The sequence below is a fragment of the Stenella coeruleoalba genome, assembly GCF_951394435.1.
Source record: "Stenella coeruleoalba genome assembly, chromosome: 8".
NCBI lineage: Eukaryota > Metazoa > Chordata > Mammalia > Artiodactyla > Delphinidae > Stenella > Stenella coeruleoalba.
In genome coordinates this window covers 54,570,123-54,595,002 of record NC_137154.1, presented here as the reverse complement: position 1 = coordinate 54,595,002, position 24,880 = coordinate 54,570,123, and the positions used below count along the sequence as shown (strand labels likewise).

At 37.6% G+C, this 24,880-nt stretch overlaps 1 protein-coding gene across 8 annotated transcripts in view; it reads left to right on the top strand.

Annotated features, from left to right (window-relative positions):
* The window catches only part of PAK1 (p21 (RAC1) activated kinase 1), a 298,535-nt gene that overhangs the window by 197,872 nt on the left and 75,783 nt on the right, over positions 1-24,880 (top strand). For 6 of the 8 annotated variants that reach the window (XR_013829588.1, XR_013829589.1, XR_013829590.1 and 3 more), the window contains exon 15: positions 24,141-24,223. Coding sequence is in view for 4 of the 8 variants with exons in the window: in XM_079930716.1 (XP_079786842.1) it covers positions 24,141-24,223 (83 nt within the window). In the remaining 4 variants the exon portion in view is untranslated. Of the gene's footprint in view, positions 1-12,479; positions 12,628-13,577; positions 13,645-24,140; positions 24,224-24,880 lie in introns of those variants that run through there. The other 2 variants (XM_079930714.1, XM_079930715.1) reach the window with 2 other exon arrangements.

Sequence of the window (24,880 nt, the reverse complement as noted above, 5' to 3'; positions counted from 1 at the left end):
TGTTTAATTTAATCCATATTCCCTTTCTCTTAGATTAAAAATAATTTTTTTCAGATAATTGTAAAGGCTTCAGAGACAGTCTGAACATGTATATGTATTTTGTTCAGATATACATATATATCTCCAAAATCTCTTGAGCTAGTAAAAATTCCCCTAGATATCTTTTTGTATCTCAAGCCATGAGCTAGGCTGTTGGATACACCTCTGTTCATGTTCTGACTTTTCCAGCCTCTCTGGCCATGGGGGGAGATGATCATAAAATAGGTCTTTTTTCTTTTAGAATTAGATAATTATACATGTATTACCTCTTTTTCCCATTCAGAAGATTTCTCTTTGCCCAACTACTTCTCTGTTTTGAGTGTATTTGTTTCCTTTTACTTTTTTTTTTTTTTTTTTTTTTGCGGTACGCGGGCCTCTCACTGTTGTGGCCTCTTCCGTTGCGGAGCACAGGCTCCGGACGCGCAGGCTCAGCAGCCATGGCTCACGGGCCCAGCCGCTCCGCGGCATGTGAGATCCTCCCAGACCGGGGCACGAACCCGTGTCCCCCGCATCAGCAGGCGGACTCTCAACCACTGCGCCACCAGGGAAGCCCCCCTTTTACTTTTTTATCGAAGAGAAAATAGTTCCAAGATGATTTGCTTCTCTCCTAATCATAATTTAGATTCATCTAGTAGTTGGAAATAATTATAATAGCTTCCACTATTGAGCCTTTATTATGTGTCAAGTTCTGTTGGTAGACCACAGGCTCTTTTTGAAATTCTGGCTTACCCATCAGCTATGCGTGTGACTTTGGACAAGTTTCTAATAATCAGTTTTTTCATTTGAAAATTAAGGATAACAGTAACTTGATAGAATGGTTAAAAGATTAAGTGACATAATTCATATATGCACAGAGCAAAATGCTGGGCAAATATATGAACATAATGTTGTTCATATGTTGTTGTATGAATGTTGCTTTTATTATCACCATCCTTACATTCTGTGCCCTGGAAATTATCATCACCACCATTCTGCGAATGAGTCATCTTGCCTGTAAAGAGGAAAAGTTCAGGGAGGTTAGGTAATTCACCAAAGTCAATACAGTTGGTCAGCAAGGGACCACACTGAGATTTAAATATAGGCCTGACAGACTCCAGAGTCCAAATTCTTTCACTAATAAGCCTTTAGTTATTCATTGGCCATAGTTATATGGACGTAGTTTCAGCTGGCATCAGACTTAAGAGAGATCATATCCTGAGTCCTATTAGAAAATCAAGCAGTTTAATTTAGCTCAGCAAATATTCACTGAGTAGTAATATGTACAGCGCACCATGCTAGTTTTATGTGAAAAGTCAACATAAGCGAGGCATCATCCTTTTTCTTAAGGAAACTATATATTCTAATAAGAATAAGGGTTTCTTCCATATGCCTGTAATACAAGGTTGATTGTGACAGTTCATGAGCAGACTTTATTCCAAGTCATTCCCCTCAAGAAACACTAAATTTTAAGAAGTTAAGCGGTTGTAACTTGTTATTTGTATACTGTTCATGACCAGAATACTTACTATGATCACATTTCCAATACATTCTCTGTGAGCAATGCTTACTTCCATCAGACCACACTCACAAGACATTGTGACCTTGCCATTTTGACTGAGAATGCTTTAAATACATTACTTTGATCAAACTTATATGAATATAGAGATGCCCTCTGTTTTATTTCTGATGTGGGAATTTTTAAGTGTTTAAAATTTTTTAATTTATTAAAAATTTAGTGAGGTGAAATTCACATAAAGTTAACCATTTTAAAGTAAACAATTGAGTGGCATTTAGTACATTCACAATGTTGTGCACCTGTCACCTGTAGTTCCAATACATTTTGGTACTGAACATTTTTATTTTCCCTCTGATTCTTGGTCAGTCTTGCCAGGGGTTTATGAATTTTACTAACCATTTCAAAACACCAAATTTTGGCTTTGTTCGTTTTATTCTGTTGCACATTTTCTTTCCTATTTCTTTGACTGTTGTTATCTTTATTATTTTCTTTCTTCGATTTCCTTTAGGTTTAATTTGCTCTTCTTTTAGAAGCAGAAAATTAAGTGATTGATTCTAGATCTTCTTTTCTAATGTAAACATTTAAGGCTGTAAATTTCCCTGCAAGCATTGCTTTAATTGCATTCCACAAATAATTTTGATATATTCTTATTATCCAATTTAAAATATTTAAAAGTTTTTTTAGTTCCCACTTGACTCATGGATTATTGAGAAACGTGTTGCTAACTTTTTTAAAATTTGAGGATTTTCCGTCTACTCTAGTGTTATTGACTTCTGATTTAAGGTCACTGTGACCAGAGGACAGCTCTATATGATTTCAATACTTTATTTTTAAATTTTTAATTTTATTGACACGCCTTTGAAAGGTTTGTTTTGGTATAGGGCAAAGCGGCCAATTTGAAATACAAACAGATGGACACAATGTGTATATCAGATGTTGGGAGTAAAGGTGGTTTATTGATTGAAATAATAGAGGCATTATTCTGATTTGTCTTGACATGAACGCTGATTTATGAATCTCCTCCCCATTGATTTCTTCCTGTAGTCCAGACACATAGAAATGATAAAAAATCTCACCAAAGCTCACCTTGGTGCTAATCAAGAGTGCTCGGTGAACATTATAAAACACATGATTTCAATACTTTAAATGTATTTAAACTTTCCTTATAGACCACTATGCTGTATATCTTGGTGAACTTCCCATGTCCACCTGAAAAAGGTGAGCTCTCTTCATTTGTTGGGTGTGATATTCTATAAATATCAATTAGTTTAAATTGGTTGATAGTCTTTTTAAGCATTTTATACTGCATCTTCCCCCTGCTTTTCCTATTCAGTTAACACGAAACATTAGTTTGCAGATCAAACTCACACACATCAGAGAACTTACCTACTATGAAGTTTTATTATTAATTTCAAAGATACAGCAGTCTATCAAGAGGCTCAGACAAAGCAAGGAGAGGTCAGAGACATTGATTTCAACTTTGCAGGTTTCTTCCTTTATTGGACCCGTACTCTGTGGCCCACAGTAATAGATACGGCCTCCAAGTGAGTGTTTGCAGGGTTATTTCACTTAGAAGGAGAGCATTTGAGTTACAGAACATCTGCATTTAATACTCCCAGGGAGTTGTATGGCTTATGTGACTTTCTCCAGGGACACATGCCTCATAAATCCACATTCTGTATTTATTTACAAAATATATAATAAAGAAATACTCAACCAGAAACATCCTTTTAAAAAATGTTCTATACATAAGGCCTTTCTTCCTGGTAAATATTATTATTATATTTAGAAAATATGTAGGTATCATGTTGACAAGGAGATTAGACCATGTCTTCTTCCTTCTTTCTTCTGGGAGCAACCTCTTCAGTCAGAGAGAAATTAAGGCCTCCTTGTGCATCATCTGTCAGTTATGGAGAAGGGGGTGTAGTATCTCCAATTATGATTGTTGATTTGTATATTTCTCCCTTTAGCTCTGTCTGTTGCTGTTATTGTGATTGTTATGGTTGTTTGGCTTCTCATATTTTAAACTCTTTTATTAGGTGTATTTGCATTTTATAATTGTTAGATCTTTTTGGTGAATCCACCCTTTCATTATGAAATGTCCATTTTCTCTGGTTATAATTCTTGCCTAAAGATTACTTTTATTAATATTGCCACACTTGCTTTCTTATAATTAGTATTTGTGTGATATTTCTTTTTGTGTCCTTTGTCTTTCAACTGCTTTGTGTCTTTATATTTAAAGTACATCTCTTATAAACATCTCATAAAATATTATAGGTTCTTGCTTTTATATTTAGTAGGACAGTCTCTGCTTTTCAATGGGAATGTTTGGCCCATTAATATTTAGTTTAATAATTAATATACTTGGGTTTATATTACATCATACTATTTTTTTCTATTTGTCCTTTTTATTCTAGGTTGTTTATTTTGGTCATTCTTTTCCTGCCTTTTAATTTTTTTTAGTTAATCAATTATTTTTTAGTATTCTATTCTATCTCCTCTACTGGCTTCTTACATTTTAAATTATTTTTTACTGGTTGCTCTATGAATTATAAAAAGTATCCTTATCTTATTACAATCCACCTTGAGTTAAATTATTCCATAATATAGAGTATAGAATATTAAAATCTTAATTCCATTGACTGCTGCCCTTTGTGCTATTGTTGTTATAAATAATATTTTTGTTATAAACCTAGAGTACATTTTTATTTTATTTTTAAAAATTAACTACCACTGGCATTTTTCACAGAACTAGAACAAAAAATTTCACAATTTGTATGGAAACACAAAAGACCCCAAAGAGCCAAAGCAATCTTGAGAACGAAAAATGGGGCTGGAGGAATCAGGCTCCCTGACTTCAGACTATACTACAAAGCTACAGTAATCAAGACAGTATGGTACTGGCACAAAAACAGAAAGCTAGATCAATGGAACAGGATAGAAAGCCCAGAGATAAACCCACGCACATATGGTCACCTTATCTTTGATAAAGGAGGCAGGAATGTACAGTGGAGAAAGGACAGCCTCTTCAATAAGTGGTGCTGGGAAAACTGGACAGGCACATGTAAAAGTATGAGATTAGATCACTCCCTAACACCATACACAAAAATAAGCTCAAAATGGATTAAAGACCGAAATGTAAGGCCAGAAACCGTCAAACTCTTAGAGGAAAACTTAGGCAGAACACTCTATGACATAAATCACAGCAAGATCCTTTTTGACCCACCTCCTAGAGAAATGGAAATAAAAACAAAAATAAACAAATGGGACCTAATGAAACTTCAGAGCTTTTGCACAGCAAAGGAAACCATAAACAAGACCAAAAGACAACCGTCAGAATGGGAGAAAATATTTGCAAATGAAGCAACTAACAAAGGATTAATCTCCAAAATTTACAAGCAGCTCATGCAGCTCAACAACAAAAAAACAAAAAACCCAATCCAAAAATGGGCAGAAGACCTAAATAGACATTTCTCCAAAGAAGATATACAGACTGCCAACAAACACATGAAAGAATGCTCAACATCATTAATCATTAGAGAAATGCAAATCAAAACTACAATGAGATATCATTTCACACCAGTCAGAATGGCCATCGTGAAAAAAATCTAGAAACAATAAATGCTGGAGAGGGTGTGGAGAAAAGGGAACAGTCTTGCACTGCTGGTGGGAATGTGAATTGGTACAGCCACTATGGAGAACAGTATGGAGCTTCCTTAAAAAACTACAAATAGAACTACCATATGACCCAGCAATCCCACTACTGGGCATATACCCTGAGAAAACCATAATTCAAAAAGAGTCATGTACCAAAATGTTCATTGCAGCTCTATTTACAATAGCCCGGAGATGGAAACAACCTAAGTGCCCATCATCGGATGAATGGATAAAGAAGAAGTGGCACATATATACAATGGAATATTACTCAGCCATAAAAAGAAACGAAATTGAGCTATTTGTAATGAGGTGGATAGACCTAGAGTCTGTCATACAGAGTGAAGTAAGTCACAAAGAGAAAGACAAATACCGTATGCTAACACATATATATGGAATTTAAGAAAAAAAAATGTCATGAAGAACTTAGGGGTAAGACAGGAATAAAGACACACACCTACTAGAGAACGGACTTGAGGATATGGGGAGGGAGAAGGGTGAGCTGTGACAAAGCGAGTGAGAGGCATGGACATATATACACTACCAAACGTAAGGTAGATAGCTAGTGGGAAGCAGCTGCATAGCACAGGGAGATCAGCTCGGTGCTTTGTGACCGCCTGGAGGGGTGGGATAGGGAGGGTGGGAGGGAGGGAGACGCAAGAGGGAAGAGATATGGGAACATATGTATATGTATAACTGATTCACTTTGTTATAAAGCAGAAACTAACACACCATTGTAAAGCAATTATACCCCAATAAAGATGTTAAAAAAATTGTATTTTTTAAATTAAACTTTTTATTTTGAGATAATTGCATATTAACCTGTAAGAAATAACACAAAATGATCCTGTATAGCTTTTACCCAGTTTACTCCAATGGTAAAACTTGTAAAACTTCAGTACAATATCAAAACCAAGGTATTGACATTGATGCAATCCACCAATCTTATTCAAATTTCCCCAGTTTTACTTATATTCATCTTGTGTGTGATTGTATATATAGCTCTGTGCAGTTTTTTCACATGTGTAGGATTGTATATCCAGTGCCACAACCAAGACATAGACTAGTTTCATCACTGGAAGTATTCTTTTTGTTTCCCTTTGATAACTACACTCCCCTTACTTCCATCCACTTCCCCTCACCTCAAACCCTAGCTCTTCACAATCACTAATCTGTTCTCTACTTTTATTATTTTGTCATTTTGAGAATGTAATATAAATAGTATCATAGAGTATATAACGTGTTGTGATTGGCTTTTTTTCATTCACTATAATTCCCTTTGAGAGTTATCCAGGTTATTATGTATATAATAGTTTATCCTTTTTCATTTCTGAGTAGTATTCCATTGTGTGGAGGTACTGAAGTTTGTTTAATCATTCACCAACTTAAGGCTATCTGACTGTTTCTGTTTATGAGCTATTATAAATAAATCTGTTATGAACATTTGCGTACAGGTTTTCATGTGAACATAAGGTTTTTAAATTAAAAGTCTATAGTTTATTCAGATTTTAGTCATTTTTAAAAAATGTTTTAACTGTGGTAAAAATACATATAATATAAAATGTACTGTTTTAATCATTTGTAAACATACAGTTCAGTCATTCTAATATACATTCATTACATTGTGCAGCCATCTCTGCCATCAAGCTACCTAACTCTTTTTGTCTTATAAGCTCAAATTCTGTACTAATTAAACAATAACATCCCTACCAACTCCCCCACCCCCAGACCCTGGCAACCACCATTCTGCATTCTTTCTCTGATTTTGACTTATATAAGTGGAATCATGTAGTATTTGTCTTTTTGCAACTGGCTTATTTCACTTAGCATAAAATGCTCTAGGTTCATCCATGTTAAATCCATCCATTGCAGAATTTCTTTCTTTTTTAAGGCTAAATAATATTCCATTGCATGTATACACCACAGTTTGCTTATTCATTCATCAGTTGATGAACACTTGAGTTGCTTCCACATTCTAGATATAGTGAATAATGCTGCTATGAACATGGGTGTACAAATATCTCTTCAAGACCCTTCTTTCAATTGTTTTGGCAATATATCCATTAAGTGGACTTTGTGGATCATATGGTAATTCTATTTTTAATATTTTGAGGATACTGCTTTCCATAACAGCTGTACCAGCAGTACACAGGGGTTCCAATTTCTCTATATCCTCTGCACCCTTGTTGATTTCTGGGTTTTTTTTTTCTTGATGTAGCTATCCTAATGGGTTAGTATTAGTTCTTCTTGAAAGGTTTGGTGGAATTCAACAGTGAAGGCAATGGGTCCAGGACTTTTCTTTGTTGGAAGGTTTTTGGTTTATGATGCAATCTCCTTATTCATTGTATGTCTATTTGCATTTTCTAATTCTTTATGATTAAAAGGTAGGTTTTGTGTTTCTAGGAATTTGTTTCATCTAGGTTATCCAATTTGTTGGGATACAACTGTTCATAGTACTCTCTTATAATCCTTTTTATTTCTGTAAAATTGGTAGTAATGTCCCCACTTTTATTTCTGCTTTCAGTAATTTGAGTTTCTCTTTTTATTAATAGTACATCTAGATAAAGGTTTATCAATTTTGTTGATCTTTTTGAAGAACTAACCTTTGGGTTCATTGATTTTCTCTATTGGTTTTCTGTTTTCAGTTTCATTTATATCTGCTCTAATCTTTATTATTTTCTTTCTTTTGCTATGTTGGATCAATTTGTTCATCTTTTTCTAGTTCCTTAAGTTACAAAGTTAGGATGCTGATTTGAGATCTTTCTTGTGTTTTAAATGTAAGCATGTATAACTATGAATTTACGCCCAGCACCCCTTTTGCTGCATACCATAAGTTTTGGTATGTTGTGTTTTTATTCTCATTTGTCTCCAAGTATTTTGTAATTTCCCTTGTGATTTCTTTCTTGATCCATTGGTAGTTTAAAAGTGTGTTAAGTTCCACAGATATGTGAATTTTCCAGTTTTCCTTCTGTCATTGACTTCTAATTTCATCTTGTTGTGGTTGGAGGAGATACTTGTATGGTATCAATCTGTTTGAATCTATCGAGACTTAATTTGTTGCCTAACATGTTGTCTGTCTTGCAAAGTGTGCACTTGAGAAGAATGCGTATGTTGTTAGTGTTGGGCTGAGTATTATTTATATGTCTGTTAGATATAGTTAGTCCTTGTGTTGATTAAGTACTCTATTTCCTTACTTACCTTTGGTGTGGTTGTTCTATCCATTGTTGAGAGTGGGATATTGAAATCTCTAATGATTATTGTACAGCTGTCTATTTCTCCCTTCAATTCTGTTAGTTTTTGCTCTGTCAGTTTTGCTGGTCTGTCATTAGGTGTGTAAATGTTTATAATTGTTGTATCTTCTTGCTGTATTGAACCTCTTATTAATATATAATGTCCTTCTTTGTCTCTTATAACCTTGATATAAAGCCTATTTTGTCTAATATCAGCATAGCCACCCCTGCTCTTGTTGGTTACTATCTGCATGGATTGTCTTTCCATCCTTTCCCTTGTAATCTATCTGTGTCTTTGAATATAAGGTGAGTCTCTTGTAGACATCATGAATTGAAACATATGTTTTATCTGTTCTGCCAGTCTCTGTCTTTTACTTAGAGAGTTTGACCCATTTATATTTAAAATAATTACTGGCAAGGAGGGATTTTGTCACACTGTTACTTCTGTCATTTCTGTAAATATTTGTTATTTTGTTTCTGTCATCTGTTTTTTTTTCTTTCTTTACTTTCTGTATGCCTTATACCTTTTTTGTCACTTTGGTTTCTGCATTACAATTTTCTTTGTTGTTTTGTTGACCTTTTATAGTGAAATGTTTAAATCCTTTTCTCATTTTTGGGGGGTGTATATTCTATATCTATTTTATTTGTGGTTAGCATGGGAATTACATTTATTATACTAAAGCTTTAACACTCTTATTTGAATTTATATCAGCTTAATTTCAATAATATAGAAAAACTCTTTTCCTTTACAGATCTATTCCTACCTTTCTGGGTTGTTAACATCAGAAAATTAAATCTTTATACATTGTGTGCCCCAAAACGTAAACTAGTAATTTAAAAAAAAGGCATTAGTCTCAAATTACATAGAAAACAACTTTTGGAGCTACAAACCAAATTTACAATAATACTAACTTTTAGACTAATAATTTTTTTTCTTTAGATATATTAGTCTCTTAAATCATGTAGAAAATAAAAAGTACAGTCACAAACCAGTGTTACAATAGTACTAGCTTTTATAATTGCCCATATATTTGCTTTTATTGAGATCTTTATTTCTTCCTTCAGTTTTGAGTAACTGTCTAGTGTCCATTCATTTCACCTTGCAGAACTCCATTTAGTTTTTCTTGCAAGGTGAGTCTAGTGGCCATGAACTCCCTCAGCTTTAGTTCTTCTGGGAATATCTTAATTTGTTTCTCACTTCTGAATGACAGTTTTTCTGGATATAAGATCCTTCATTGACAGTATTTTAACACTTTGAATAGGTTGGTCCACTGCCTTCTGGCCTCCAAAGTTCTGATGAGAAATCTGCTGGTGATGTTGAGGATCCCTTGTATGAGACAAGTTGCTTCTCTCTTGGTGCTTTCAGCATTCTCTCTCTGGCTTTTGAAAATCTGATTATAATGCATCTCAGCGTGAGTCCCTTTGAATTCATCTTATTTGGAGTTTGTTGATCTTCTTGGATGTTTTCCTTCATGTCTTTGATTGAATTTGAGAAGTTTTAAGCCATTATTTTTTCAAATATTCTTTCTGTCCTGGTCTATTTCTCTTTTCCTTTTGGGAATCCAAGAATGCATATATTGATCTGTTTGATGGTGTCCCATAGACATCTTAGGCTGTTCATTTTTCTTCAATTTTTTTTCTTTCTGTTCTTCAGAATGGTTAACGTCTATTGGCCTGTCTTCAACTTCACCAATTCTGTCTTCTACCTGCTCAAATCTGCCTTTGGATCCTAATAATAAAATTTTCATTTCAGTTACTATACTGTTCAATTCTAGAATTCTTTTTGGTTTCTCTTTTAGGATTTATGTTCTTTATTAATATTTAAATTTTGTTTATACATTTTTAAACTTTATCTACATCTTCCTTTAGTTCTTTGAGTATCTTTAAAATACTTGTTTCCAAGTCCTTGTCTAGCATATCTGCCAACAGCTCTTTTCTGGGAACAGTTTTTATCAAGTTATTTTTTTTCCTTTGAATGGACCCTATTTTCTTGTTTCTTAGTATGCCTTGTGATTTTTTTTTGGTTGAAAAATGTATATTTCAATCTAATAATCTGGTAACTCTGGAAATCAGATTCTTCCCTTCCTCAAGGTATGCTGTATTTTTGTTATTTGTTTATGTGTTGTTGTTGGCTGTCTCTGTGCCAAGGATCAGCCTGAGTTCTTCTCAAATCTCTTCTGTTCCTTTCCTTGCTCATACATGTCACTTTCTAATTTTCCCCCTATATAAAGTTGCTTTTGCATGTCCTAGTCTTTAATGTATGACTCCCAAAAAGGGAAAAAAAGAAAAATAAAAGGTGGGGAAGAAAGAGTGCTGGCCCTTTTAACCCCTGGTAGTCACTTCAGTGGGAGTGGGAGGGGTTTGCAACAATGGGGGAAGGTACAAAAATCATGGCTTCCCTACTCTGTCTACAGCTCTGTGGATGGAAGCATCAATCAGTGATCAGAGCACAGATACCTAATATATGAAGGATAGCATCCTTTTGGCTCACCTTGGCTCCTACAAGGTGTGTGCAAGCTGCTTCAGGAACATGGGCACAGCTGCCTGCCATGGGGCTAGGGGCTGGTGTACTGTAACTGCTACTGTGCCAAGTGATGAAATCAACCAAAGTTAACTATAACTTACCATCCAAAACTCCCCTGGAAGTTGAAAGCCTTCAATAGATTCCATAGTTACAAAATAGTTATATTTTACCTTTTATGGATCATGCTTTTAGTGTCAAGTCTAAGAGTTCTTGGTCTAGCTCTTAGATCTCAAAGATTTCTCCTATGTTTTAAACATATTCTTTTATCACTATTATGCAGTTTACAGCTTTCAGATCCTTCCTTGTTTTGTTAAGTTTATACCTAAGTATTTAATTTTCTTTGGAGTGATTGCTAATAGTATTGTTTTAAATTTCAATTTCTATATGTTTATTAATGTATAGAAATGTGTTTGGTTTTTATGTGTTGGTTTCAAAAAGTATAAAAAATAGGTTTTTAAAAACCATTTCCTTATTTCTATTTTTTAAATTTATCTTTAGGTGATCTGTAGAATTCTCTTAAAGACAATGTAACATATTGGGTAACTAATGGCAAGCACTCCTGTAAAGGTGGTATGGTTATTTTTATTTTACAGTGTATACACTGAGCCTAAGAAATTGCCAGGTTAGTATGTGACAGAGCTGGGATTCAAACCCAGGCTTGTACAGAGCTGTTTTCAATATGCTATACCATCTCAGGGTTTAAAAAGTCTTTTGAAGGCACTTACATGGTGTATTTTCTGAGAAATTTAATCTTTGAAAATAACAACTTGACTAGGTGTTCTTCTACTGTTTCTGTAGGTAGTGCACAAATATTTACTGACATTTGAAGTTCTGACATTGGGAAGTGTTGTGTTCCATTCCCCCTACTCAATGCTTATAAAAATTCTTTATATTTGAAATTTAAATATTCAACAAATTGGTATTCATTTCTTCATTCCTTCCTTTAACTATTTCTGAAGGCAGGTATGCTAGGTACTGGATATACAGAGATGAGTAAGACACAGTCTCTGCTTTTAATTTGCTTACAGTCAAGTAAAGAAGACTGATAGGAAAGCAGATAAATAGAGTAGAGTGTGGTAAGTACTCTGATGGAAGGAAGTACATTTGCTACAAAACAGTGTACTGGAGCTGGTGCATTTCAGCTTATGGGAGCAAGTTGTGGGAGTATTTACACCATGGAAATTGGCAAATTCTACAGTTAGGGCTTTTCTTCTTTTTTCTTTCCCTCCGTCTCCCTTTCCTTCCTCCCTCCCTCCCACTCTCCCTCTCCTCCTTCCTTCCTTCCTTCCCTCCTCTTTCCCTTAGGAAGCCAGTTTACTAAAATACTACTGTTGGTACAGGAGGAAAGGTATTAAATCCAGTCCTTTATCTCACCGTAACATGAGCTCATTCTGCATGTCATATCATAAGTTGTCCTACTACCAACTACTTCTGGTGATTTAAGCAACAGCCTTTCACAGACATGGTGGCTGTTTCCCTTTTACATGATGAGAGTGAGATTAAGTCTAAATCTCCTGTGGGTTCTTTTTCTTCCCAGAGAATATAAAGCAGTTAACATCAACATCCACTTATACATCGTCAATGAACCTTGGCTTTTCTCACTGGCCTGGTGCTCCAGCATTCATTCAGTGACCACAGACAACATTCAGGTCCTAAATGAGATAAATCACCCTTACTTCTTCATGGTGAGCTGATGGTCCAGATTGTTCTTCCGACTCTGGTATAATAGGGGTCTCTGTCCCCCACCCCACCCCTACACTGCCCACTGTGCAGTCCCCAGGGAAGCTGCTTCAGAGCAGAGATTTATGTGACCTTGGAAATGGCATTCCCCTTTCTCTCACCCAGATCCTTCTGTGATTTTCAGGGAAAAATTAATGTTGTTTTAATAATTGAATTAATATTGAATCTTCACACTGCCTTGCATGCATTATGTAGTTTAACCCTCTGAGTTAGCCACTAGGAGTATCCCCATGGGGGATCTGAAGTTTGTAGCTTCACATGATACAAGGTTCAAAATGAGGTCTGACTCCAGAGTTTTGTTACTGCAGCCACACCTTCCTGTAGGCACAACAACAATGACAGTGGCATGGGGTGAGGGGAGAAAATCAAGTGTACTTGATTCCGAAGTGAAAACTGTGTGTCCTGAGCAAAGGAGAGTGAGTGTCCAGCCACCGAGCTTGATTTCACCTCTGTCCTGCTACTGCTTATGGCCAGAAGTGTGGGGACCTGAAGACCTGTGTTTTAATCCCAGCTAAATCCCACCACTTACTGTCTGTAGAGGGAACCCCAGCTAACCAGTTAACTGCTACAGAAGCTGTTTTTCAAATCAGTGTAGAGTATGTTGACTGCGTTGGACATCTATAACAGAAAACAGCTTAATTTCTCTCCACTGACTCTTTAAACTGCTCTGTGAACTAGATCTTTCCTTGCCCTTGAATGAGGTCTCACTCAGATCCCATAGCTTTTCTAGTCACTCTTAGATAATTTCTTAAAGTACAGTTTAGTCACCAAAAAGCCTCAGTTCAGCATCAACAGTCTAGTCCAGAGAATAACCCAGACTCTAAACTGCCTTGAAAATTAAAGCTTTTTAAATGAGAGGCCTAAATATTTCTTGTTGCTTTCTCCATAACTCCAGGTTCACTGGCCCTTGTTTCTGTCTTGATCAGCGTCAGGAGCAGGAGAAAGGGGATCAAGGCCAAGGGCACAATCTCACAGGGCCAGTGCCTGTACTGAGGCCCTCTGGTGGCAGTGTAAAATTGCTTCCCTCTTCTTTCTTGGTGGCTCGGGCATTCTTCTATAGATGACCCTCAAGGAAACCTTGGATGGCAGGCAGGTCCCTTGGCATAGATAAAACCTCTCCACTTGTCTGTCCCCGTACCATCCCGCTTCATGTATGTACTATATACTTTTCTAACATTTTTGTTTTTTAAAATTGATTGCAAAGTAAACTTGTTCATTATATAAAATTCAATCATTATGAAAATCTATAAATTAGAAAGCAGTACACTCCTCCATAATCCTATCCCCCCTAAATCAGTAATGTCTTAATGTTGTCCCTTTGTATATATCAAATAAAACTTTATTAAGTAAAACTTTTCATTTTAATATTTTAATTCGTAATATTGGAATTGATAATAAATTCATGTGATTCAAAATTCAAAGAATATAAAAGAATGTAAGTAAAAAACTTCCTTCTACACCTGGCCTGGGCTTTTTTAAAGGACCCAAAGTCACTTTGTTCAGGGAGGTGGGGCCTGTATCCCAAGGACTTTCCTAAGCAGCCCACACTCTGGGTTAGAATATGCAGATTCAAATCTTGGCTCTACCACTTACTGTGTGACCTTGGAAATGTTAGTTAACCTGTCTGGGCCTCAGACAGGTTATTTGTTTATTTGTAAATTGGGAATAAAAACACTGCAATAGGGAAACCTTCAAGATGGTGGAGGAGTAAGATGTGGAGATCACCTTCCTCCCCACAAATACATCAGAAATCCATCTACGTGTGGAACAACTCCTACAGAACACTTACTGAACGCTGACAGAAGACCTCAGACTTCCCAAAAAGCAAGAAACTCCCCCACGTACCTGGGTAGGGCAAAAAAAAAAGAAAAAACAGAGACAAAAGAATAGGGACGGGACCTGCACCTCTGGGAGGGAGCTGTGAAGGAGGAAAAGCTTCCACACACTAGGAAGGCCCTTCGCGGGCGGAGGCTGCAGGTGGCAGAGGGGGGAAGCTTCGGAGCCACGCAGGAGAGCGCAGCAACAGGGGTGTGGAGGGCAAAGCGGAGAGATTCCCTCACAGAGGATCGGTGCCGCCCAGCACTCACCAGCCTGAAAGGCTTGTCTATTCATCCCCCGGGGTGGGTGAGGGCTGGGAGCTGAGGCTCGGACTTCGGAGGTCAGATCCCAGGGAGAGGACTGGGATTGGCTGCGTGAACACAGCCTGAAGGGGGCTAGTGCACCACAGCTAGCTGGGAGGGAGTCTGGGGGAAAGTCTGGAACTGCCGAAGAGGCAGGAGACCATTGTTTCGGGGTGCTTGAGGAGAGGGGATTCACAGCACTGCCTAAACAAGCTCCAGAGACAGGTGTGAGCCGCGGCTGTCAGCGCAGACACCAGAGACAGGCATGAAACGCTGAGGCTGCTGCTGCTGCTGCAGCCACCAAGAAGCCTGTGTGCAAGCACAGGTCACTATCCACACCTCCCCTCCCGGGAGCCTGTGCAGCCCGCCACTGCCAGGGTCCCGTGATCCAGGGACAACTTCCCCTGGAGAATACAGGGTGTGCCTCAGGCTGTTGCAACGTCATGCTGGCCTCTGCCACTGCAGGCTCGCCTTGCATTCTGTAACCCTCCCTCCCCCCGGCCTGAGTGACCCAGAGCCCCCTAATCAGCTGCTACTTTAACCCTGTCCTGTCTGAGCAAAGAACAGACGCCCTCAGGTGACCTACATGCAGAGGTAGGGCCAAATCCAAAGCTGAACCCCAGGAGCTGTGCGAACAAAGTAGAGAAAGGGAAATTTCTCCCAGCAGCCTCAGGGGCAGTGGATTAAATCTTCACAATCAACTTGACGTACCCTGCATCTCTGGAATACCTGAATAGACAACGAATCATCCCAAAATTGAGGCAGTGGACTTTGGGAGCAACTGAGACTTGGGGTTTGCTTTCTGCACCTAATTTGTTTCAGGTTTTATGTTTATCTTAGTTTAATATTTAGAGTTTATTATCATTGGTAGATTTGTTTATTGATTTGGTTGCTCTCCTTTTTTATTTATATATATTTCTTTTCCTTTTTCTCTTTTTGTGTGTATGCGTATGCTTCTTTGTGTGATTTTGTCTGTATAGCTTTGCTTTTACCATTTGTCCTAGGGTTCTATCTGTCCATTTGTATGTGTGTGTGTCTGTGTTGTTTTTAGCGTGTGTTATCATTGGTTTTTTGGTTTGGTTGCTCTCTTCTTTCCTTTTCTTTCTTTAAATTTTTTTAGTTTTTAATAATTTAAAAATTTTTAATTTTAATAACTTTATTCTTTCCTTCCGTCCTTCCTTCCTACCTTCCTTCCTTCCCTCCCTCCTTCCCTCCCTCCTTCCTTCCGTCCTTCCTTTCTTTCCCATCTACCTTTTCTTCTGAGCCATGTGGCTGACAGGGTCCTGGTGCTCCGGCTGGGTGTCAAGGCCTGTGCCTCTGAGGTGGGAGAGCCAAGTTGAGGATACTGGTCCACCAGAGACCTCCCGGCTCCACATAATATCAAACGGCAAAAGCTCTCCCAGAGATCTCCATCTCAATGCTAAGACCCAGCTCCACTCAAAGACCAGCGAGCTACAGTGCTGGACATCCTATGCCAAACAACAAGCAAGAGACCCCACCCATTAGCAGAGAGGCTGCCTAAAATCATAAAAAGGTCACAGACACACTAAAACACACCACCAGACACAGTCCTACCCACCAGAAAAAAAGATTCAGCCTCATCCATCAGAACACAGGCACCAGTCCCCTCCACCAGGAAGCCTACACAACCCACTGAACCAACCTTACTCACTGGCAGCAGACACCAAAAACAACGGGAACTACGAACTTGCAGCCTCCAAAAAGAGCCCAAACACAGTAAGTTAAGCAAAATGAGAAGACAGAGGAACACAGAGCAGATGAAGGAGCAAAGTAAAAACCCACTCAGAGTAATGATAGTAAAGATGATCCAAAATCTTGGAAATAGAATGGAGAAAATACAAGAAACATTTAACAAGGACCTAGAAGAGCTAAAGAGCAACAAACAATGATGAACAACACAATAAATGAAATTTAAAATTCTCTAGAAGGAATCAGTAGCAGAATAACTGAGGCAAAAAACAGATAAGTGACCTGGAAGATAAAATGGTGGAAATAACTACTGCAGAGCAGAATAAAGAAAAAGAATGAAAAGAATTGAGGACCGTTTCAGAGACTTCTGGGACAACATTAAACGCACCAACATTCAAATTATAGGGGTCCCAGAAGAAGAAGAGAAAAAGGGACTGAGAAAATATTTGAAGAGATTATAATTGAAAACTTCCCTAATATGGGAAAGGAAATAGTCAATCAAGTCCAGGAAGCGCAGAGTCCCAAACAGGATAAATCCAAGGAGAAAGACACATATTAATCAAACTATCAAAAATTAAATGCAAAGAAAAAATAGTAAAAGCAGCAAGAGAAAAGCAACAAATAACATACAAGGGAATCCCCATAAGGTTAACAGCTGATCTTTCAGCACAAACTCTGCAAGCCAGAAGGGAGTGGCAGGACGTATTTAAAGTGATGAAAGGGAAAAAACCTACAACCAAGATTACTCTACCCAGCAAGGACCTCATTCATATTCAACAGAGAAATTAAAACCTTTACAGACAAGCAAAAGCTAAGAGAATCCAGCCCCACCAAACCAGCTTTACAACAAATGCTAAAGAAACTTCTCTAGGGAGAAAACACAACAGAAGGAAGAGACTTTCTCTAATAAACCCAAAGCAATTAAGAAAATGGTAACAGGAAAATATATATCGATAATTACCTTAAATGTAAACGCATTAAATACTCCAACCAAAAGACATAGACTGGCTGAATGGATACATAAACAAGACCCATATATATGCTGTCTACAAGAGACCCACTTCAGACCTAGGGACACATACAGAATGAAAGTGAGGGGATGGAAAAAGATATTCCATGCAAATGGAAATCAAAAAAAAGCTGAAGTAGCAGTTCTCATATCAGCCAAAGTAGACTTTAAAATAAAGAGTGTTACAAGAGACAAAGAAGGACACTACATAATGATCAAGGGATCAATCCAAGAAGATATAACAATTGTAAATATTTATGCACCCAACATAGGAGCACCTCAATATATAAGGCAAATGCTGACAGCCATAAAAGGGGAAATCGACAGTAACACAATCATAGTAGGGGACTTTAACACCCCACTTTCACCAATGGACAGATCATCCAAAATGAAAATAAATAAAGAAACAAGCTTTAAATGACACATTAAACAAGATGCACTTAATTGATATTTTTTGGACATTCCATCCAAAAAGAACAATACACTTTCTTCTCAAGTGCTCATGGAACATTCTCCAGGATAGATCATATCTTGGGTCACAAATCAAGCCTTGGTAAATTTAAGAAAATTGAAATCATATCAAGTATCTTTTCCAATCACAACGCTATGAGACTAGATATCAATTACAGGAAAAAACCTGTAAAAAATACAACCACATGGAGGCTAAACAATACACTATTAAATAAACAAGAGATCACTGAAGAAATAAAAGAGGAAATCAAAAAATACCTGGAAACAAGTGACAATGAAAACACGAGGACCCAAAACCTATGGGATGCAGCAAAAACAGTTCTAAGGGGGAAGTTTATAGCAATACAATCCTACCTCAAGAAACAAGACATATCTCAAATAAACAACCTAACCTTACACCTAAAGCAATTAGAGAAAGAACAAAAACCCCCAACGTTAGCAGAAGGAAAGAAATCATAAAGATCAGATTAGAAATAAATGAAATAGAAATGAAGGAAATAATAACAAAGATCAGTAAAACTAAAAGCTGGTTCTTTGAGAAGATAAGCAAAATTGATAAACCATTAGCCAGACTCATCAAGGAAAAAAGGGAGAAGACTCAAATCAATAGAATTAGAAATGAAAAAGGAGAAGTAACAACTGACACTGCAGAAATACAAAGGATCATGAGAGATTACTACAAGCAACTCTATGCCAATAAAATGGACAATGTGGAAGAAATAGACAAATTGTTAGAAAAGCACAACGTTCCCAGACTGAACCAGGAAGATATAGAAAATATAAACAGATGGATCACAAGCACTGAAATTGAAACTGTGATTAAAAATCTTCCAGCCAGCAAAAGCCCAGGACCAGATGGCTTCACAGACGAATTCTATCAAACATTTAGAGAACAGCTACAACCTATCGTTCTCTAACTCTTCCAAAATATAGCAGAGGGAGGAACACTCCCAAAGTCATTCTACGAGGCCACCATCACCCTGACACCAAAACGAGACAAAGATGTCACACAAAAAAGCAAACTACAGGGCAATATCACTGATGAACATAGAGTCAACAAAATACTAGCAAACAGAATCTAACAGCACATTAAAAGGATCATACACCATGATCAAGTGGGGTTTATCCCAGGAATGCAAGGATTCTTCAATGTATGCAAATTAATCAATGTGATAAACCATATTAACAAATTGAAGGAGAAAAACCACATGATCATCTCAATAGCTGCAGAAAAAGCTTTTGACCTAATTAAACAGCCAAAAACCCTAGAGAAAGTAGGCATAGGGGGAACTTACCTCAATATAACAAAGGCCATGTATGACAAGCCCACAGCCAACATCATTCTCAGCGGTGAAAAACTGAAAACATTACCTCTAAGATCAGGAACAAGACAAGATTGTCCACTCTCACTACTATTATTCAACATAGTTTTGGAAGTCCTAGCCACAGCAATCAGAGAAGAAAAAGAAATACAAGGAATCCAAATCAGAAAAGAAGAAGTAGAGCTGTCACTGTTTTAGATGACATGATGCTATACATAGAGTATCCTAAAGATGCTACCAGAAAACTACTACAGCTAATCAATGATTTTGGTAAAGTAGCAGGATACAAAATTAATGCACAGATATCTCTTGCATTCCTATACACTAATGATGAAAAATCTGACAGGGAAATTAAGGAAACAGTCGCATTTACCATTGCAACAAAAAGAATAAAATATCTAGGAATAAACCTACCTAAGGAGACAAAAGACCTGTATGCAGAAATCTATAAGACACTGATGAAAGAAATTAAAGATGCTACAAACAGAAGGAGAGATATACCATGTTCTTGGATTGGAAGAATCAACATTGTGAAAATGACTATACTACCCAAAACAAACTACAGATTCAATGTAATCCTTATCAAACTACCAATGGCATTTTTCATAGAACTAGAACAAAAAATTTCACAATTTGTATGGAAACACAAAAGACCCTGAATAGCCAAAGCAATCTTAAGAAAAATGGAGTTGGAGGAATCAGACACCCTGACTTCACACTATACTACAAAGCTACGGTAATCAAGACATTATGGTACTGGCACACACACAGAAGTATAGATCAATGGAACAGGATAGAAAGCCCAGAGATAAATCCACGCACATATGGTCACCTTATCTTTGATAAAGGAAGTAGGAATGTACAGTGGAGAAAGGACAGCCTCTTCAATAAGTGGTGCTGGGAAAACTGGACAGGTACATGTAAAATTATGAAATTAGAACATTCTCTAATACCATACACAAAACTAAACTCAAAATGGATTAAAGACCTATATGTAAGGCCAGACACTATCAAACTCTTAGTGGAAAACAAAGGCAGAACACTCTATGACATAAATCACAGCAAGATCCTTTTTGACCCACCTCCTAGAGAAAGGGAAATAAAAACAAATATAAACAAATGGGACCTAATGAAACTTCAAAGCTTTTGCACAGCAAAGGAAACCAGAAACAAGACCAAAAGACAACCGTCAGAATGGGAGAAAATATTTGCAAATGAAGCAACTGACAAAGGATTAACCTCTAAAATATAAAAGCAGCTCATGCAGCTTAATAACAAAAAAACCGTCAACCCAATCCAAAAATGGGCAGAAGACCTAAATAGACATTTCTCCAAAGAAGATATACACATTGCCAACAAACACATGAAAGGATGCTCAACATCACTAATCATTAGAGAAATGCAAGTCAAAACTACAATGAGGTATCACCTCACACTGGTCAGAATAGCCGTCATCAAAACGTCTACAAACAATAAATTATGGAGAGGGTGTGGTTAAAAGGGAACCCTCTTGCACTGTTGGTGGAAATGTAAATTGATACAGCCGCTATGGAGAACAGTATGGAGGTTCCTTCAAAAACTAAAAATAGAACTACTGTACGACCCAGCAATTCCACTACTGGGCATATACCCTGAGAAAACCATAATTCAAAGAGTCATGTACCACAATATTCATTGCAGGTCTATTTACAATAGCCAGGACATGGAAGCAATCTAAGTGTCCATCGACAGATGAATGCATAAAGAAGATGTGGCACATATATACAATGGAATATTACTGAAGCATAAAAAGAGACAAAATTGAGTTATTTATACTGAGGTGGATGGACCCAGAGTCTGTCATACAGAGTGAAGTAAGTCAGAAAGAGAAAAACAAATACTGTAGGCTAACACATATATATGGAATGTGAAAAAAAAAAAGGTTCTGAAGAACCTAAGGGCAGGAAAGGAATAAAAATGCAGATGTAGAGAATGGACTTGAGGACACAGGGAGGGGGAAGGGTAAGCTGGGACGAAGTGAGAGAGTGGCATGGACATATACACACTTCCAAATCTAAAACAGATGGCTAGTAGGAAGCAGCCACACAGCACAGAGGGATCAGCTTGGAATTTTGTGACCACCAGGAGGAGTGGGATAGGGAGGGTGGGAGGGAGCTGCAAGAGGGAGGATATATGGGGATATATGTATCTGTATAGCTTATGCACTTTGTTATACAGTAGAAACTAACACACCATTGTAAAGCAATTATACTCCAATGAAGATGTATAAAAAAATACTACAATAGGAGCAATTTTATCCAAAATAATCCTGTTTGCTTAGCAGTCTGTTAATTCAAAAATTTTAAATGGGGAATCGTGAAATAAATGATATACAGTGTATTAGCTTTTTACTACATTAAAAAAAAACGTACCTAATACTTAGTGGCTTAAAACAAACAAATGTTTGTCACATTCTCTGTGATGGCTGAGTGGTTTCTCTGTGCTCAGCCAGTTTGGTTGGACTAAGTGGTAGGATGGCCTCATTCATATGTCTATGGTCTTACCTGAGATGACTGTGGTCTCTCTTCGTTTGGTCAGTCATCCTTAAGGAATCCAGCTTGTGTATGTTCACCTGGTTACATTGGGTTCTCAGCAGCAAGAGAGGTCAAGTCCCAATGCACATACCTTTTCAAGGATATCCCAGTGTGATGTTTGCTAATGTTCCATTGGCCAAAGAAAATCACATGGTCAAGTCCAGATTCAAGGTGGGGCAGGGAAGAAACAGACTTTACCTTTTGATGGAGAGGAACAGCAAAGTCACATTGCATATAGACCTGCATTTTGGAAGGAATATTTTGGTCTTTTTTATAAACAATCTACCACATACATACCTCACACATTTTAATTTAAATCATTCACTTTTTGACATAGACTCAATGTCTTTCCTTTGAGTGTATTTCAGCTGATTGAATTCTGTATTCTCTTGCTTATGTATACTTTCCAATGAACCATCTATGATTTCTACGTTTTGTTTCCTTAAAGCACAACAAGAACTTGAGGGACTTCCCTGGTGGTCCAGAAGGTAAGACTCTGCGCTCCCAATACAGGGGGTCTGGGTTTGATCTCTGGTCAGGGAACTAGATCCCGCATGCATGTCACAACTAAGAGTTCGCATGTTGCAACTAAGAAGCCCACATGCTGCAACTAAAAGATCCTGCATGCCACAACTAAGAGCCCACATGCCATAACTAAGAAGTCTGCATGCCACAACTAAGAAACCCGCATGCTGCAACTAAAAATTCCCGTATGCCACAACCAAAAAGCCTGCATGCTGCAACGAAGTCTGCATGCCACAACTAAGAGGTCCGCATGCCGCAACTAGGAGTCTGTATGCCACAACAAAAAGATCCTGCATGCCAAAACTAAAAGATCCTGCATGCCTCAACTAAGACCCGGCACAGCCAAGATACATAAATAAATAAATACTTTAAAAAATTAAAAATAAAACAACGTGAAGTCATTTGGAGAAATGACGGGAATGAGGAAGCCACCCAGTTTTTTATAATCCTCCCCTCATCTCTTAGTGTTTCTCTCATACCTAAATCAAAAGCAGTTTATTTTTTAATGACCTTTTCTTTCTTCATCAAGTTTTTCAAAGCATCGACTTAGTTTCCTTGAAAATGACATACTTTTTAAACTCAGATTTTACAGATTTAAGTAACACTGAATTACACTGCGCAATTTAAACAACTGGTACAGCTGTTCTAAGCCATTTGGGTAGTAAGAACAACTGATTCTTGGTGACGGTACAGCTCACTTAGTGGGCATCCTGAAGCAGGCCAAAGCACAGGTCAGTTAGGTTCCCAGAGAGGATTAAGAGCCTCAATTTAGTGGAAGTTGGTTAAGAGCTTCTAATGTACATGCCTAGTAGAGCTGTTGTGAGGATTAACTGTGAAAATACCTTTGAAGTGCTTGGAATGCTTCCTTAACTCCTGTAAACTCTCATTAATGTTAGTTGTTGTTCTCATCATTATCATGATAGTTCATGTTATTGTTATTATTATCATTGTTAATCAGTCCAAGGAAAGACCATGGGATAGGGTGGAAATGGCATAAGAAAAAATAAAAATGATAGACCCAGTACCATCAAGTAATACTAGAAGGGGGACAATGAAGTTGGAAAGGGATGAGTAAACTAGCGAAATGAAAAACTCATACAAGAGAACCGAGAAGATGGAGCTCTGTGAAATGGGTGATTCAGGCAAGGAGACTGGAGAAGTTGGCATGTTAGTTAAGAATTATAATTTCAACATATTTATCTGGAGCATGATGATTTAGGAGAAGGATTCCTAAATGCTGGTTCACAGACTGGTTGCTTTTTCCTGGGAAGCTTGTGAAAAATACAGAAATTCTCATTCCTGAGTCTGTAGTGAGACCCAGGAACCTGTATTACTAAAAGCTGCTCAGGTAGATTTGGATGCACAGCCAGGTTTGGGAAGCCATGCCATGAAAACATAGAACACTGGAAGTCAAGAAACTTGGGCTGTAGTCCTGGGTCCAGAATACACTTGCTCTGTGACATCTCTGGGACTCCCTCAAACACCTATCTTGAGGGTCCAGGGAGAAGTGTGGGAAGTATTTTATCCTTTGTAGAGCCTTTGGCACATGTAAGGGGGGCATTGTTAGGATAGCAGCAGGTACTCTCTGTGTTTGAGACCAACCCCATCATCAAGGTTCCTCTGCCTGGTCTGCCCCCTCTCCTCCCGGGCAGCCAAGCAAGTGACCTGGCCTACATGATCTAAAATCCCTTCTAGCTGTAAATCCTTTAACTATTTTCTATTTTGCAGACACCAAGTTACTATAAGTTCACGTGGATTCTCATGGATTGTGTTTCTGCAGTTTTCATTGTTGCCATATTTTATTTTCATTGGTAAGCATATGTTTGTAATTTTAAATGATTTTTTCCCAAAATAAAAATATAAATGGTCCTTATGTAAATTTGAGAAAAAACAGTTACATTTTCCCCATAATTCTATATGGCGAATTCTCAGGAAGACAGGGTTTTATCATCTGAACCTCCCATTTCTTCTCATGCTGCTTGCAGCTCCTCACACCCCTTCTACCTCCTAAACATGAGACCATATTCTAAGAATAAGGACTCTCACTAAAGCTTAATCAAATCCTGTTACTACTGTTTTGGTGTGGATCAGTTGGGAGAGGACAGGGATTGAAGATTGTTCAGAACAAGTGTCTCCACCTTCCCACCTTCCACAAAATTGGACATGCAGAGTGCTGTGTAAAGAGCAAGTTCACAAACTGGGGAGCCTGGATTTTAGTTGTGGCTTTGCCCTTAGTTTCTGGGTGACCCTGGGAAAATCACTGCCCCTTTCCAGACCATAGTCTTTTTATCTGTCCAAGAAAATAACATTTGAGAATTCTTGAGGGAAAATGCTTCAAGAGTGCAAGGTTCAGGGTGGGAGAGGGGACATCTGGTAGAAGAATTTTAGCTAGAAGAGTCCATGGTTGTTTAGACCTCATCATGCCCATCATTTCCTCATTTGAGTTCTCCTTTAAAGGCGGAAACTAC